At 47.9% G+C, this 19448-nt stretch overlaps 1 protein-coding gene across 1 annotated transcript in view; it reads right to left on the bottom strand.

Annotated features, from left to right (window-relative positions):
* Nucleotides 1-16721, bottom strand: part of LMF1 (lipase maturation factor 1) — a 352396-nt gene extending 335675 nt beyond the window's left edge. Inside the window, exon 1 of the mRNA XM_066576613.1 lies at nt 16521-16721. Within this exon, the coding sequence (XP_066432710.1) occupies nt 16521-16716 (196 nt within the window). The 5' untranslated portion in view covers nt 16717-16721. The remainder of the gene's footprint in view (nt 1-16520) is intronic.
* Between the last annotated feature and the right edge of the window lie 2727 nt (nt 16722-19448).

Genomic DNA, 19448 nt, shown 5'->3' with positions numbered 1-19448 from the left:
TGCAATTTAGAATATTTCATGTATTGGAGGGGGTTTCAAAGCCTAAGATATTGCTGACTTGTCCTCAGGACATGTCTTGAATATCAGATCGGTGGGGGTCCAGCACTCAGGACCCCCTGATGATCAGCTGCCAAGTTACTTCATTGCCTACAAGCATAGCACCGTACATGTTACAGCAGCGGTGCCTGGTCTAACAGCTCAGTCCCATTCACACGAATGGGACTGAGCTGCTCTAAGGTCATGTGACCGATGAACATGACATCACTAGGGCCGCAGCCTCCTCAATCAGCTGATCGTCAGGGTCCTGACGATTTGATATTGATAACATTTCCTGAGTGCAGGCCACCAATACCTTAGTCCTGAAAGACCCCTGTAAAGGGTTGCAATATCACAGTACACGAGCAGGGAGCCCCCCTCCATGATGTCCATAGGCCCTAATAGGGCTAAAGGAAATGGGCTGTGGGAAGATTTAACCCCTAGAAGTCTAGCCGCCATGTTGCTCTGCAGCGGAAAAAAAAACAACAAACCCAAAATAAAAGGGGATGGGGGTCCCCAGAAGCACATTAATCCTCTCCACACCCAAAGCATGGACTGATATTGCACGCCTTGCCCCTGAGACCTTTATCGTATTCCGCCCGTGTGGGCGCAGTCAGCAGGTCCCGACAGAGGAGTTCGTCTAAGGCCTGGCATGGAGGAGTCATAAAACGTGCCAGCGCCTCCCACTTCTAATAAAGTCATTTTCACTGCAGCAGACTAGCATTATCTGCCCTGTAAACGCGGCCCACCGCGGCCAAACGGAAGCGCTTTTCCTGCGCAGTCTGGGATTTAATTACAGCATATAAGCCTGGGACCGAAGCCTCGTAAGAGAGCGCTGCTCATAATATCTGCTGCATTAACTCATTTTTCGTTTCTTTTAATGGGAGGTTGGGGGGAGATGTCTTAATCTGTCAGGAGCGCCCCAGCACATGAGCTCTGCCCCCCGCGCAGTCACCCCAACATATCTCCGCCCTCTACAAGCCTCTGCAACTTTCTATATACTTTGTGCTTCAATTCTTCTCCCCTGCCAAGATCTCTGCTTGCTGTCAATGAAAGGACATTGCTCATTAAATCCTGAGGTGCTCACAGCTGAGGGTCTGTTACAGCTGTCTCCGGTCTAGACAACATCAGGAGCTCCAATCTCTCTGGTCTTGACAGTTTGCTACAAAGTAACAGTGCAGGTAAAATGTAGCAGTCTGGAGTGTTGAGTTCAAAGAGACTGGATACAACTGTAACAAAGCCTCAGCCTGCTGGCCCTGACACACAGCAAGCAGAGATCTGCTGCCGACCACAGCCCGCTGGGGGTGTCACAAAGCTTTTAACAGAGCATGAGTGGTATATACACTTGCCTTGTTAAATAGAAGCACACTACACTTTACAGGCTGTGTGTCAGTCTTTACTGCCGTTCTGGAATTCTATTCATATACTAGGAAATCAGGATTTTTTTTTCATTTATGGTTGCAACCTATGGTGAAGCTTCATTGGAGTCCAGGACGGATGGTATCACTAATTTACTGTTTTAAAACCACCCTTTGTTCCCAGGACAAAATCTGTCCAGAGACCGATGGGGGAGGTATACCTTTCCCTGTTCTGCAGCCAATCTGCCTGTTCCTGGGGTCCCTCTTCATTTTTCCAACATGGCCACAGCACTCCTGTATCGAGTAGCGTGATCAGTACCCGCCAACCAGAGCAGTGTGTAATGTCTGGGACTACTGATGTACCGCCTGCAGGTAGTCTAAGAATCACCATGGCCATTGAGGGGCCCCAGGAACAGGTAGGTCAGAGGCCGAATCGGGAAGAGGACCGCACCAGGTAATACAACACCCCCCCTGGTTCCAGGAGGTCTAGAAGGTTGCTTTAAAGGGACCAATATGAAGCAAAAACACATCCAGGGCAGCAAAACCCTGAAGTACAGTAAATCCATTTCCTCAAGTTCTATCCTGAAAGCTGCCGGGGGAATTCAAAGAAGTAACTGCTAATTGCACAACAGTATCACGTGCCGCCACTGAGCGTTAACCCTACTGAGTACTACGACCCAAGAGAGGAGGTGGCGCTATATGGACGGATCGGCCATGACTAGTTAGCATCCGCCTAGAACCACTGTCAGAGGTGGACAAGCCTGGGGGCTTCTCTAATGGGGGCCCTGATGAGTAATAGATCACCCGCCCCCGTGCACACCAGAGCGGTAAACTATCCACCTGTTCATGTGGGTGTTATGCCCAGATAAGGGTGCCTTCACATGCAGCTGATTTGCTGCGGATTTTGGTGCCGATCTGCAGCAGATTTCACCCCTGTATTAGGCGAGTGATTTCAGATCCCGATCACCGGGAGAGAGAAGACCACCGCATTAGAAGTTTTCGCACCACAGTCAGAGTCAACGTCTTTACCAAAAAGATCTTTTGTCCACCCGCTGGCGGCATTGAACGTGCACAGCGCTGGCACCCCACGGCAGAGGACTGGTGACTACTGCCCCTCTTGTAACTTCAGCACAGTGGGCACTACAGGAGAAGTGTTGGCCGGTAACCAGACATCCCCTTTAACCATTCTTCAACCATCAACCCATTACGTACGGCCAGCTTAGGGAGGCTATTGAACACAATATTACAGGGGTCCGAAAAATACAGTTTCCAAACCACAAACCCGCAGAGGGTCCAAATATCTGTTCCTCTTAGATGCCCAAACAACAGTATCAGCGCTGAACACCCTTTAAGCTCCATTGGCTTTCTGGAATCAGCTGAGAATGGAGTAGATTACAAAGTGATCCACTCAACGATTAGCTTTATTGTGGATTGTTGCGGGATCCTTGGAGGCAGGAACGCCCAGTAGAGTAAGGGGCCCGGAGAGCGGACCCTTACTTCCATGCTTTAATCTGATGCTGTGATGCCCGGGGGCTGCAACTTTTACGCCAAACTGTGCAAATGAGCTTCACTACAAGCGTCTCCCTGCAACTTTTCCTTCCCTGTATCTTACTGACTTCCACCCCTTCAGCTCGGATTTATGCGCTTCAGCAGAAAAATCTAGCATGAGACGAAGCATTCATAATCCTGACAGTAAGTGCCAGTCAGAGGGAAGCCCCTACACATCCCTGGTGATTAGACAGCACTAAATGCAGAACATGGGCAGATCTGTTTCTGCATAGTATAGATTATGGGAATTACTGCCCAAATACACGACATCCTGGTCCGAGCAGATGTAATACATACTAGAACCACATAAGGATGCATTCACACGGCGAGCGCGAGATCAGTCTGAGAAACTCGGACTGGGACCGCACTCTTAAACTTGCGATTCGGGGTGCGAGTATGATGCATATTTGCTTTAAAAATGCATTGCATCGATGTCCCTGAGATTTTCATGCATGCGGGAAAAAAAATTGCAAGTGTCTGCAATAGTTTCAATGGTAAAAAAAAGAACCGCATCTCACTCGCACGCACATCGCATGGCATGTGACTGCTTGCGAGGAATCACCCGAAAATTGGACATGCAGCCATTTTTAAATCTTGCAGCATCGCCACGAGAAAAAATAAAATAAAATCGCTGACGTGATTAAACACATTGAATCGATGTGCTATTTTCACGTATGAGTTGCATCCATATTGCTATTAGACCGAGCTCACATGTAAAAGTCGGCCATCTGAATGCCCCCCCTAATGCAAGTAATGTACACCCCATTCCTGTGCCAATATGACCTTATGCCAAGTCTGCACCATAGTCCCCCAACTATTACATACCAGCTGCCCCCTTACCCTCCTCACCCCCTAATGCAAGTAATGTACACCCTATTCCTGTGCCAATATGACCTTATGCCAAGTCTGCACCATAGTCCCCCAACTATTACATACCAGCTGCCCCCTTACCCTCCGGTCCTGGACAAACCAAGACAGCCAAACCGGACTTCTCACTACCTGATGCACACTGTGTATTGGTATGATATGGGGGTCTGACCGCAGGGTCCCCAGCGATCCTGTGACCCAGGTGTATGAGCAGCAGTGCATATGCTTAACCACCGCTCCATTCATGTAAGCAACACTGGCCAATCAATGCAGACTGTAGTGTATCGGACTAATAATGCATACTAACGTACAGTGGGCATTAGGTAGTCAGAGAGGTGGTGCGGCCATCTTTGTTTCTCCAGAACATGAGGGCCACTTTAAAGAGGTTTTAGCACTACCCCTAAAAAAGTTTTCTATCAGCCAGGCCCAGCGTAAACAAAGAAACAACAAAAAAAAAACCAGAGCATAACCACCTCTCCTTGACACCCCAAGGACTCAGCTGAGTGGCTCCTGTGGTGGCTTCAAAGTGTACGGTCTGGCATAAGTCAGGTGACTGCTGTGGCCAATCACAGGCTGCAGCATCACCATCCAAACTCCTGGCATCATGATGCCAGGAGTTTTGGACGGCAACACTTCAGTCTCCGATTGGCTGCAGCGATCACCTGATTATCACTGGGCCACAGGAACCGCTCAACTGCATCTCAGGGGGCTGAACAGAGGTCAATATCCCCTTTATTTTTCCTGGCCCTGCTGACAGATGCGTTTTGGGGTAGTGACAAAACCCCTTTAAATATAACGTCATCCCCTATACTTATATCCCAGAGAGGAGACAAAGACCCCCTCTTGTTCTGACAGACCCGTTGTCTTCACACGTTACACAGAAGGCCATTGAGATCAATTGGCGCCATGTCATTCTTTAACTCCATTGCAGGGACAAGAACCGGCCAGACACTTCCCTAAATGATAACAGATCATCCTCAGGGACCCTCTGAAGGGTATTTCCACCTTCCCAAATATTTGTGTATTGTGTGCATTTCTAGTTTAAGAATGAAGCAACTATGCAAAAAGTTTTGATGAAACATTCTGCCAGCATTTGGTGTCTTCAGAACGGACTAGAAGTCTCTCAGAAGCTCCATGCAAACCCTATGCAGCCTGATCTTACCTGCCCGACAGAAGGGGCATGTGTACGGTGGTCTCCCTGCCTAAATGGTGTGGACTGTGACATGCACTTTGGTGCAGATCCACACCAAAATCCACAACCTAAATTATGCTACATATCTACACCAAAATACATTACGTGTGAACGCACCCTAAAGGGGTTATCATACTAAAGACCTTTGACCCCATCCATAGGTTGCCACTCCATTAACTTCTAGGGGATAGAGAGAGATTACCGGAACATGAATCTCCCTCCTATCCTATAGAAGTGAATGGAACGGCATTCGGGGGAATTTCTGGGGACCCAACGGGTAGACCTCAGCTATCAGACACTTGTCTCCTAACCTGTGGATAAATGTCTTTAAAGGGTTTGTCTAGGACTTTACCATTGATGACCTATCCTCAAGATAGGTCATCTATAGTTGATCAGCAGGGGTCTACCATTTGGGATCCTTGCCAATCAGCTGTCATTATGAACAGGCGCCCGGAGCAAACAGCTCTGTCTATAGTGCAGTGGCCTGTGTTGGTATTGCAAGCACAGCTCCTATAGAAGTCAGTGCAGTACTAACCAAGGCTACTGCACTACAGACAAAGCTGCTGGCTGAGTCCATAATGAGAACCGGCCCGATACTAGCTGATTATCGGGGATCCCAAGCGGCGGATCCCTGCCAATCAACTATTGATGATCTATCCTGTGGACAGGAAAGCCATAGTAATAGTCCCAAACATTGCCTTTAAGCATCGAGCTGACTGAGGATGCTCCAAATCCCATCCAATTGCAATGGCGCTCCGCTCGCTAATCGCAGACTCAGAGACCGGATTTACATCCAGGTCTGCAGTTGGGTCCTAAATATGAACATTAGCGTTTAGCAAACTATAATTTTCCAGGGTTATTTCAATAAATTTCTGACGAGCTGTGTGAAACCACAGCCAATTAGCACAGGGGAGCAGGATGTGATTTTAGGGGGGGGGGGGGTATATTTCATAGAAGTCTGATCAGCGGACTGATGAGAACACAGAATCCTTCAGTGCTATAGGGATATAATGAGGCAGAGCCGCCCGCCTTCCAGGCATTTTATGTGCGAGCTACAGGATCCATATTCTTCACGGTTTCCTTTAAGGTGAAGTGTAGCGCTGCCAGTATTGTCTTAATACGGAGCGTGTGCTAATAAGGGGGTACATCAAAGTCTCGGAGAGCAACTTTTCCAGGCATTAGAAATTATTGGGAAACTAAGATCCCCAATTATAAAGAATGAAGCCAAAAATGCCCCGATATGCGGTTTCACTCTCCTGTGAGCGCAGACGTCTGTAACGGGAAGTAGCTGTCTGACAGCTGTCACTGTCAGCCATCTAAGCTGTCATGGGGCTGTTATATGTCACCCAGAACAAGGCCTCCCTCAGCTTTTACCGACAGTCTCAGCTCACACAGTTGTAAAGGAGTTGTAGGTAGAGATGAGTGAGCGTATTCGTTAAGGCAAATTACTCAAGCGGGTAGTGCCTTTTGCAAGTACCTGCCCGCTCGTCTCAAAAGATTCGGGTGCCGGCGGGGGAGAGTGGTGAGTTGCAGGAGTCAGCAGGGGGGAGAGAGAGAGATCTCTCCCCGTTCCTCCCTGCTCTCCCCCGCCGCTCCCCGCCGAATCTTTTGAGACGAGCGGGCAGGTACTCGCAAAAGGCAATTTGCCATGTAATTTGTCTTAGCGACTACGCTCGCTCATCTCTACTTGTAAGCAAAAAACAAACCCACTTTTTACCAGGAACAGCACCACATCTGTCGACAGGTTGTATGTGGTATTGCAGCTCCGCTCTATTAAAAGGGTATTCTGGGCGTTTACTATTGATGACCTACCCTTCCCCAATAGTCAATTGGTGGGAATACACTGCTACCAATCACCTGATCCGACAGTCCGCTGACCGTGCAGCAGAACCGGATGTCCACATCGGTGGTCAGGACCGGAAGCGTAATAAATGGCATCACTCCTGTGAGATCAATGGGAGGGAAACCTCCTATTACTTCCAGCTCTGACCACAACGAGAAGCTGGAAGAGTAATAGGGGGCATTGCCCTCATTAATTTCGAAGGGAGTGAAGCATCTATTACACTTCCGGCTCTGACCACCGATGTGGATATCCGGCCCCGCCGCACCCAGAGTGGGCCGGAGGATCAGGTCATCAATTGAGAAGTGTTTTTCCCAAAATAAGTCAAGGGAATGTTTTAGAGAAAATCTAAAAAAATGAAAATATAATATTGTAATAAACTTGATGCCAACTTTTCTGGATTGAACCAGTTTAAGCGTGAAGATGGCAGATGACTTTATCTTGGAGCCAATAGGTAGACGTCACGCAGGATTCACACAGGTCCTTAAAGCTGTACACTTCCCAATCGGTGAGATATTGCAGAAGAGCATTAAATAAAATGGTTACACAACGGGAAATATCTCAATTGATATCTCGCTTCAATATTACCTTATAGAGATGTAAGCAGAAGCCCGGGGATTCGGACTGTATCCAAAAGGCACAAAAGCTTACAAAATGGACTTGACTCATTTTCGGAAAACGCTCCTCAATTGTAAAAGCCTGGAATACCCATTTAAAGCAAATGGGGTTGAGCTGCAATACCACACAATACCTGTCAACAGCAGTGGAGCTGTTTTAGGAAGATGCACTCGTTTGGCCCAAGATGTCTAGTACATTTCAGACATGAAACGCGTTTGGTTGGTCAGAGATGCGCCAAATCTCAAGAGACAGAAGGCCTTAACATTAGAGGAAATATCAGACTTGGTTGGACCCAATCTTCTACGGCCGGATAGCCTGCTTTAGAGGGACATTATTGGACCCCTGTTTGCACCCCCGGCCCCGATCTCGTCTCCTGGCTCAAGCTGTTCTCAGCTGGAGCAGCTGGGGTGGAACATTAGCTTTTTCGTTGCGGAGAGAATATCCAATTTTCCGCCACATTTCTAAGACGAGGTCTCAGGAGAGCAGAGCCCCGGCGCAGATCCTTCTCCTCTCTAGTGGAAGGGCCTTAGAAGAACTCCACGCATGGCCGGTCCTCCAGCGTGAACGCCCAAAGTCAGGATCCAAGTCTACAAGTCCTGCTGCTTCATGCAATAACGGGCAAAAACTTTGCAAAAATGACACAAAACTGTGGCCCGTGTGAATACGATGTATATACAGTGTAGCACCACAACAGATACATGAGCAGCCGTCAGCCGTGGAATCTGCATCAAATCTGATGCAAATCCGCACCAGTAGAGTCCCATTGCTGTGGATGGGAATAAGCGCCGTTGCAAATATGGCGTGGAATACGCTGCCAAAAAAAATACAACGCAACGTGTTACTTTTTGAATTCCACAACGTCTTTGTGCCATGAAGTAGCCTTTTTTTGCGCGGGTTTTAGTGCACTTTACTGTACTTTTTGCGCTGACTGGCACCTTTCACGTGGGCATTAGACAATTTTCCACAAATTTACGCTGCGCAATTACTCAGGGATCGGGTGTGCATCTGCGCAACCCCCCATATAATCCTGTGGCACACAAATATAGAGCATGCAGTGTTTTTTTTTTCACATGCGCAAAACCACATAGTATTCTCCGCGTATTGCGTGCAAATACGTCCGTGGGAAGCCGCCCTCACCGTGGATTTTTGCCACTGTTTTTTTTTTTTTACCATGGATGTGATGTGAGATTTGCATGGAAATATCTGGCATGGTTTTTCACTATGCAGTGGATGTGACACGGACTCCACATCACATCCATGGTGTCCCCCATTACTATCAATGGAGACCGAGCTGTAGACCATAGGGTGCAGAATTTTTTTCGTGAGTGAGAAAAAAAAAAAAGAAGTGACATGTCAAGGTTTCTACGCCGAATCCACATCAAGGATGCCACACGTGGAAAACCTAAATCAGTATGCAGAACCCTGGGTACACGAGTACATCGCCGCCGCAGAGATCTGCGGTTCAGTTACAGATTTCTTGCGCAATTTTTGAGGCAGGGTGCCGCGCGTAAAACCGGAAATTTGCTGGCCGTTTTTTGTCCCCATGATCATATGGATCCGCCCGCCTTCTGGCGTCAATGAGCGCCTGTCAGGTCTGAGAGTTATTCGTTGTGACACATAGGCTGGTGAACCTACGAAATGATGATTCGCTCATCTCCAGTCGCATCAACATCAAGCGAACGGCGCTATTGATACACAACCCCAGTTGTCCCCGTACAATCCGGAAAAATTCCCAAAGGGGCGAGGGATGGTGCCAAGAATGCGTCATGTGAGGTCGGTTTGCTTACGATATGTTGCCCAGTTTAAGGCTCCTAATTGAAGACAGCGTCCACAATCTTGAGGAGGGGGCGAGGGGGGCATCTGCCAAGTAAACACTACAGCGCAGAGCTGGCCGGGGTTATCAGGAATGTTCCACTGCAATCACTGCCTCCGCCAAGAGATGCGGCGCTCATCTACTCAACAGGTCCATCATCTGACTCAGGAAATCGCTCCGCCGAAATGGTTTGCATTAAAAACTATTTTAAAAAATTCACGTGCAACTCGGACAGCGCTGAGCGCGGCCACGGAGCCACGGACGGAAATAGAAGGGACGGTATAGTCCGTCACCTGCAGTCCAGGTCAGAGATGGGAAACCCTGGGGTGTATCTGCAATACAAATATGAAATCCGTGCACGGAAAATCCTGCGCCAGCCCCCATTGTAAATAACGGGACGTGGACGCCACGCAGCTTTTGGGGTGAAAACTGTCCGGATTCTGCGGCGGACATCGGCATGACAATGTGTGACCATGCCCTTATGGGGTCGCCGTGGCCGCTACGTGGGACGCTCGCTGTCATTATTATGGGGGGACAGTGACTATTGGTGGCACTGTGGATTTTATGTTATGGGGTCACTTTCGCTGAGACCGGGAACACACTTGCGTATTTCGGCGCCGTGATTTGGAACCCCGTCCCGGCCTGCCTGATGGTCTCTTGACCCGAGCATCATGGGAATTTATGATGATGGAATTTCAGGTGCGGAGACCCGCGGTCAGGCTGCGCCTCGCTTCTGTATAACAGAGCCGGAATACACCAGTGTGTTCCCGGCCTACAGGAGCGTTCTCACAGCACTTTTCACTGCGCAGTGTGCTGTCGTCGGGGGGTTACGTCATGGATGCCAAAAACAGCAATGTGATGGAAACCGCGAACCATTCACTGGCAGCGGCGAAACAAACACCACCTGGATGTCCGTTTCGCAGGGCTTCCATTATACATGTAGGGCGGTATATACAGTGCCCACAATATATACATTAGTATACTAGGCGGTATATACAGCACTCACAGTGTATACAGCACTCACAGTATATACACTAGCATACAGGGCAGTATATACAGTGCCCACAATATATACATTAGTATACTAGGCGGTATATACAGCACTCACAGTGTATACAGCACTCACAGTATATACACTAGCATACAGGGCAGTATATACAGTGCCCACAATATATACATTAGTATACAGGGCGGTATATACAGCACTCACAGTGTATACAGCACTCACAGTATATACACTAGCATACAGGGCAGTATATACAGTGCCCACAATATATACATTAGTATACAGGGTGGTATATACAGCACTCACAGTATATACACTAGCATACGGGGCAGTATATACAGTGCCCACAATATATACATTAGTATACAGGGCGGTATATACAGCACTCACAGTATATACACTAGCATACAGGGCGGTATATACAGTGCCCACAATATGTACATTAGTATACAGGGCGGTATATACAGCACTCTCAGTATATACACTAGCATACAGGGCAGTATATACAGTGCCCACAATATATACATTAGTATACAGGGCAGTATATACAGCACTCACAGTATATACACTAGTATACAGGGCGGTATATACAGCACTCACAGTATATACACTAGTATACAGGACGGTATATACAGCGCTCACAGTATATACACTAGTATACAGGGCGGTATATACAGCACTCACAGTATATACACTAGCATACAAGGCGGTATATACAGCACTCACAGTATATACACTAGCATACAGGGCAGTATATACAGTGCCCACAATATATACATTAGTATACAGGGCGGTATATACAGCACTCACAGTATATACAGTAGCATACAGGGCGGTATATACAGTGCCCACAATTTATACATTAGTATACTAGGCGGTATATACAGCACTCACAGTATATACACTAGCATACAGAGCAGTATATACAGCACTCACAATATATACATTAGTATACTGGGCAGTATATACAGCTCTCACAGTATATAAACCAGCATACAGGGCAGTATATACAGCGCTCACAATATATACATTAGTATACTAGGCGGTATATACAGCTCTCACAGTATATACACTAGCATACAGCGCAGTATATACAGCACTCACAGTATATACACTAGCATACAGGGCAGTATATACAGTGCCCACAATATATACATTAGTATACAGGGCGGTATATACAGCACTCACAGTATATACACTAGCATACAAGGCGGTATATACAGTGCCCACAATATATACATTAGTATACAGGGCGGTATATACAGCACTCACAGTATATACACTAGCATACAGGGCAGTATATACGGTGCCCACAATATATACATTAGTATACAGGGCGGTATATACAGCACTCACAGTATATACAGTAGCATACAGGGCGGTATATACAGTGCCCACAATTTATACATTAGTATACTAGGCGGTATATACAGCACTCACAGTATATACACTGGTATACCGGGCAGTATATACAGCACTCACAGTATATACAGTAGTATACAGGGCAGTATATACAGCACTCCCAGTATATACACTAGTATACAGGACGGTATATACAGCACTCCCAGTATATACACTAGTATACAGGACGGTATATACAGCACTCCCAGTATATACACTAGTATACAGGGCGGTATATACACTAGTATACAGGGCAGTATATACAGCGCTCACAATATATACATTAGTATACTGGGCAGTATATACAGCGCTCACAATATATACATTAGTATACTGGGCAGTATATACAGCTCTCACAGTATATAAACCAGCATACAGGGCAGTATATACAGCGCTCACAATATATACATTAGTATACTAGGCGGTATATACAGCTCTCACAGTATATACACTAGCATACAGGGCAGTATATACAGCACTCACAGTATATACACTAGCATACAGGGCAGTATATACAGTGCCCACAATATATACATTAGTATACAGGGCGGTATATACAGCACTCACAGTATATACAGTAGCATACAGGGCGGTATATACAGTGCCCACAATTTATACATTAGTATACTAGGCGGTATATACAGCACTCACAGTATATACACTGGTATACCGGGCAGTATATACAGCACTCACAGTATATACAGTAGTATACAGGGCAGTATATACAGCACTCCCAGTATATACACTAGTATACAGGACGGTATATGCAGCACTCCCAGTATATACACTAGTATACAGGACGGTATATACAGCACTCCCAGTATATACACTAGTATACAGGGCGGTATATACACTAGTATACAGGGCAGTATATACAGCGCTCACAATATATACATTAGTATACTGGGCAGTATATACAGCGCTCACAATATATACATTAGTATACTGGGCAGTATATACAGCTCTCACAGTATATAAACCAGCATACAGGGCAGTATATACAGCGCTCACAATATATACATTAGTATACTAGGCGGTATATACAGCTCTCACAGTATATACACTAGCATACAGGGCAGTATATACAGCACTCACAGTATATATACTAGTATACAGGACGGTATATACAGCACTCCCAGTATATACACTAGCATACAGGGCAGTATATACAGCGCTCAAAATATATACATTAGTATACTGGGCAGTATATACAGCTCTCACAGTATATACACCAGCATACAGGGTGGTATATACAGCGCTCACAATATATACAGCTCTCGCAGTATATACAGCACTCACAGTATATACACTAGCATACAGGGCAGTATATACAGCGCTCACAATATATACATTAGTATACTGGGCAGTATATACAGCTCTCACAGTATATACACCAGCATACAGGGTGGTATATACAGCGCTCACAGTATATACAGCGCGGTATATGCATAAGTATACAGGGTGGTATATACAGCACTCACAGTATATACAGTAGTATACAGGGTGGTATATACACTAGTATACAGGGCGGTATATACAGCACTCACAGTATATACACTAGTATACAGGGCGGTATATACAGCACTCACAGTATATACAGTAGTATAGAGGGCGGTATATGCAGAAGTATACAGGGTGGTATATACACAGCACTCACAGTATATACAGTAGTATACAGGGTGGTATATACAGTAGTATACAGGGTGGTATATGCACAGTAGTATACAGGGCAGTATATACAGCACTCACAGTATATACACTGGTATACAGGGCAGTATATACAGCACTCACAGTATATACAGCTGTATACAGGGCGGTAGATACAGCACTCACAGTATATACACTGGTATACAGGGCAGTATATACAGCACTCACAGTATATACACTAGTATACAGGGCGGTATATACAGCGCTCACAGCATATACACTAGTATACAGGGCGGTATATACAGCACTCACAGTATATACAGCTGTATACAGGGCGGTATATACAGCACTCACAGTATATATACTAGTATATAGGGCAGTATATACAGCACTCACAGTATATACACTAGTATACAGGGCGGTATATACAGCACTCACAGTATATACAGTAGTATACAGGGCGGTATATACAGCACTCACAGTATATACAGTAGTATACAGGGCAGTATATACAGCACTCACAGTATATACACTAGTATACAGGGCGGTATATACAGCACTCACAGTATATACAGTAGTATACAGGGCAGTATATACAGCACTCACAGTATATACACTAGTATACAGGGCGGTATATACAGCACTCACAGTATATACAGCTGTATACAGGGCGGTAGATACAGCACTCACAGTATATACACTGGTATACAGGGCAGTATATACAGCACTCACAGTATATACACTAGTATACAGGGCAGTATATACAGCACTCACAGTATATACACTAGTATACAGGGCGGTATATACAGCACTCACAGTATATACAGCTGTATACAGGGCGGTATATACAGCACTCACAGTATATATACTAGTATATAGGGCGGTATATACAGCACTCACAGTATATACACTAGTATACAGGGCGGTATATACAGCACTCACAGTATATACAGTAGTATACAGGGCAGTATATACAGCACTCACAGTATATACACTAGTATACAAGGCGGTATATACAGCACTCACAGTATATACAGCTGTATACAGGGCGGTAGATACAGCACTCACAGTATATACACTGGTATACCGGGCAGTATATACAGCACTCACAGTATATACACTAGTATACAGGGCAGTATATACAGCACTCACAGTATATACACTAGTATACAGGGCAGTATATACAGCGCTCACAGTATATACACTAGTATACAGGGCGGTATATACAGCACTCACAGTATATACAGCTGTATACAGGGCGGTATATACAGCACTCACAGTATATACACTAGTATACAGGGCGGTATATACAGCACTCACAGTATATACACTAGTATACAGGGCGGTATATACAGCACTCACAGTATATACACTAGTATACAGGGCGGTATATACAGCACTCACAGTATATACACTAGTATACAGGGCGGTATATACAGCACTCACAGTATATACACTAGTATACAGGGCGGTATATACAGCACTCACAGTATATACACTAGTATACAGGGCGGTATATACAGCACTCACAGTATATACACTAGTATACAGGGCAGTATATACAGCACTCACAGTATATACACTAGTATACAGGGCGGTGTATACAGCGCTCACAGTATATACACTAGTATACAGGGCGGTATATACAGCACTCACAGTATATACAGCTGTATACAGGGCGGTATATACAGCACTCACAGTATATATACTAGTATATAGGGCAGTATATACAGCACTCACAGTATATACAGCTGTATACAGGGCGGTATATACAGCACTCACAGTATATACACTAGTATACAGGGCGGTATATACAGCACTCACAGTATATACAGTAGTATACAGGGCAGTATATACAGCACTCACAGTATATACAGCTGTATACAGGGCGGTAGATACAGCACTCACAGTATATACACTGGTATACCGGGCAGTATATACAGCACTCACAGTATATACAGTAGTATACAGGGCGGTATATACAGCACTCACAGTATATACAGCTGTATACAGGGCGGTAGATACAGCACTCACAGTATATACACTGGTATACCAGGCAGTATATACAGCACTCACAGTATATACAGTAGTATACAGGGCGGTATATACAGCACTCACAGTATATACAGTAGTATACAGGGCGGTATATACAGCACTCACAGTATATACAGCTGTATACAGGGCGGTATATACAGCACTCACAGTATATACACTAGTATACAGGGCAGTATATACAGCACTCACAGTATATACATTAGTATACAGGGCGGTATATACAGCGCTCACAGTATATACACTAGTATACAGGGCGGTATATACAGCACTCACAGTATATACACTAGTATACAGGGCGGTATATACAGCACTCACAGTATATACACTAGTATACAGGGCGGTATATACAGCACTCACAGTATATACACTAGTATACAGGGCGGTATACAGCACTCACAGTATATACACTAGTATACAGGACGGTATATACAGCGCTCACAGTATATACACTAGTATACAGGGCGGTATATACAGCACTCACAGTATATACACTAGTATACAGGGCGGTATATACAGCGCTCACAGTATATACACTAGTATACAGGGCGGTATATACAGCACTCACAGTATATACACTAGTATACAGGGCGGTATATACAGCACTCACAGTATATACACTAGTATACAGGGCGGTATATACAGCACTCACAGTATATACACTAGTATACAGGGCGGTATATACAGCACTCACAGTATATACACTAGTATACAGGGCGGTATACAGCACTCACAATATATACACTAGTATACAGGGCAGTATATACAGCACTCACAGTATATACAGTAGTATACAGGGCGGTATATACACTAGTATACAGGGCAGTATATACAGCTCTCACAGTATATATACTAGTATACAGGGCAGTATATACAGCACTCACAGTATATACACTAGTATACAGGGCGGTATATACAGCACTCACAGTATATACACTAGTATACAGGGCGGTATATACAGCACTCACAGTATATACAGTAGTATACAGGGCAGTATATACAGCACTCACAGTATATACACTAGTATACAGGGCGGTATATACAGTAGTATACAGGGCAGTATATACAGCACTCACAGTATATACACTAGTATACAGGGCGGTATATACAGTAGTATACAGGGCAGTATATACAGCACTCACAGTATATGGCCGCTAGGGCTCTCAGCAGCACTATTCTAGTGAGCCAGTAAGTGCCGGGCAGCAGGCAGGTTTTGCGCCCTCCGCCCCTCTTCTCTGTTGGGACCCTCTTCTGGTCAGCTGCGGCTTCTTTTCCTTTCCTTCTCCTCAGCCCGGTCTCCCTGTCACCAGTTGCTGAGGTGCCGCTGGGCGCCGCCATGTTGGGCCCTCACCGCGCATGCGCCACCTCTCGTGTTTGCCGTGGTGCCAGTCTCCTCCGTGCCCTGTGACCCCCAGCCGGCGCTGAGGCGCTGCACTGTGCACTGCTGACCCCCTGCCGATGCTGGGGTGCTGCACTGTGAACTGCTGACCCCCGGCCAGTGTTGGGGTGCTGCACTGTGCGCTGAGGCGCTGCTGACCCCCGGCCGGCGCTGAGGCGCTGCACTGTGAACTGCTGACCCCCGGCCAGTGGTGGGGTGCTGCACTGTGCGCTGAGGCGCTGCTGACCCCCGGCCGGCGCTGAGGCGCTGCTGACCCCCGGCCGGTGCTGCACTGTGCACTGAGGCGCTGCTGACCCCCGGCCGGTGCTGAGGTGCTGCACTGTTCGCTGAGGCGCTGCTGACCCCCGGCCAGTACTGGGGTGCTGCACTGTGCACTGAGGCGCTGCTGACCCCCGGCCGGCGCTGTGGTGCTGCACTGTGCACTGAGGTGCTGCTGACCCCCGGCCGGTGCTGAGGTGCTGCACTGTGCACTGAGGTGCTGCTGACCCCCGGCCGGTGCTGAGGTGCTGCACTGTTCGCTGAGGCGCTGCTGACCCCCGGCCGGCGCTGAGGTGCTGCACTGTGCACTGAGGCGCTGCTGACCCCCGGCCGGTGCTGCACTGTGCACTGAGGCGCTGCTGACCCCCTGCCGATGTTGGGGTGCTGCACTGTTCGCTGAGGCGCTGCTGACCTCCGGCCGGCGCTGGGGTGCTGCACTGTGCACTGATTCCCTGCTGACCCCCGACCATTGCTGCACTGTGCACTGAGGCGCTGCTGACCCCCGGCCGGTGCTGCACTGTGCACTGAGGCGCTGCTGACCCCCTGCCGATGTTGGGGTGCTGCACTGTTCGCTGAGGCGCTGCTGACCTCCGGCCGGCGCTGGGGTGCTGCACTGTGCACTGATTCCCTGCTGACCCCCGACCATTGCTGCACTGTGCACTGAGGCGCCCCTGACCCCCGGGCGGTACTGGGCTGCTGCACTATTCGCTGAGGTGCTGCTGACCCCCGGCAGGTGCTGGGGTGCTGCACTGTGCGCTGAGGTGCACTGCTGATCCAAAGCCAGCGCTGAGGTGCTGCACTGTGCACTGAAGCGCTGCTGACCCCTGGCCGGCACCGAGGCGCTGTTGACCCCCAGCCCGCGCTGAGGTGCTGCTGACCCCCGGCCGATGGTGGGGTGCTGCACTGTGCCCTGAGGCGCACTGCTGATCCAAAGCCAGCGCTGAGGTGCTGCACTGTGCACTAAAGCGCTGCTGACCCCTGGCCGGAGTTGAGGTGCTGCTGAACCCCAGCCGGAACTGTGCTGAGGTGCTGGTGTTCTCAGCGCCATGCCCGCTGTACCCCAACTGGAAACCCCAGTGTCCAGGGACAGCCCTGAGTGTTTATAGACCCACCAGACAACCAGAAGTAGTCGGTACTGTTGTAGCTTTTCTCCACCGGAAGCAAGGGGTGGAGAGATGGGTGAGCTGTGTTGAAATACAGGTGACACCAAAGCTGCTGATTGGCTGGCTGTCCCCACTGCCCTGCCAGCCATCAGCTTCGAGTCTCCGCTTCTATCTTCTCCCCTTGGACTCTGGCGGCCATCTCTGCTGCTGTGAGTGCCGACCGCCCCGATGCTGTGTCCCCTTTCCAGCCCGGCCGCTGCTGTGCCATCTTCTCTCGGGGTTTTCTCCCTGCCCTGTCCCCGCTGGCCGCCTCCCTCCGCTGCTTTCTGTGCTGACCACCCCACTGCTGCTGTTTTCAGGGGCCGCTGCTGTCACACAGTTCCCTGGGCCCACTGGCCTCTCATCTCCGCTGTTCTAAGTGCCGACCAACCCGATGCTGCGTTCCCTGTGCACCCCGCTGCCTTGCCATCATCTCCGGACCCGCTGCCCTACCATCTCCGGCTTTGTCGAACACCCTTTGCTGCCCGCTGCTGTCCCACTTCCCTGTCCAGTCCCCGCTGGCTGGGTGGGCAGCTGGCCGCTTACCCATCTATGCTGCTGTCAGTGCCAACCACCCCGCTGCTTGCAGTGCCCTGTCCCCGCTTCCCTGCGGCATCAGGGAGCTCGCATACCAAACTGCTCAGACAGGAGCCCAGCCAATCAGCAGCTATGGGCGTACTGTATACCTCCCACAGCTGTATCCCAGGTCTCCACCCATTTTTGTGGTGGAGACAAGATACAATAGTACCGAAGTAGTCCTCCTACATACTAGGTGTCGTTTGTCTATGCATTATCCGTAATCATAATATGTAATGTATGTAGAACTAGTAAGAGACCTCTCCACATACGTGTCCCACCACATATTGTGTCCCACCGCATAGTATCCCACCACTACATGTCCCACCACATACGTGTCCCTACACATACATGAATCTTGACGATGGAATAAAGTAGTCCACACACAGGGAAAACGTTCTGGACAAAACTGAGTAGATAGGGCCCATTTACCGTAACTTTAATAAAGTCCAATTCACAACAGTAGTATGGCACAGATACAGCAAGATAAGGTGGTGTGACAGGGAGGATTCTCTGGGTAATCTGGAGGATCCACAGTCCTAGTTATCTGTGCGATCCCGCTCCTGGAGACTCTCTCTCCAACTCTCTACAGGTCAACACTCCCGTTTCTTGGGCCTTTCTCTCGCCAAGCAGCGATCCCTCTCTCTCACTCAGTACTTAGTGGTAACACCAGCATATCCTGGGTAGACTGGTCC

This window comes from Eleutherodactylus coqui, chromosome 8 (genome assembly GCF_035609145.1).
Source record: "Eleutherodactylus coqui strain aEleCoq1 chromosome 8, aEleCoq1.hap1, whole genome shotgun sequence".
In the NCBI taxonomy this organism is placed as follows: Eukaryota; Metazoa; Chordata; class Amphibia; order Anura; family Eleutherodactylidae; genus Eleutherodactylus; species Eleutherodactylus coqui.
Note: the sequence above shows the minus strand (reverse complement) of the source record. Positions and strands in the feature narration are given on the sequence as shown.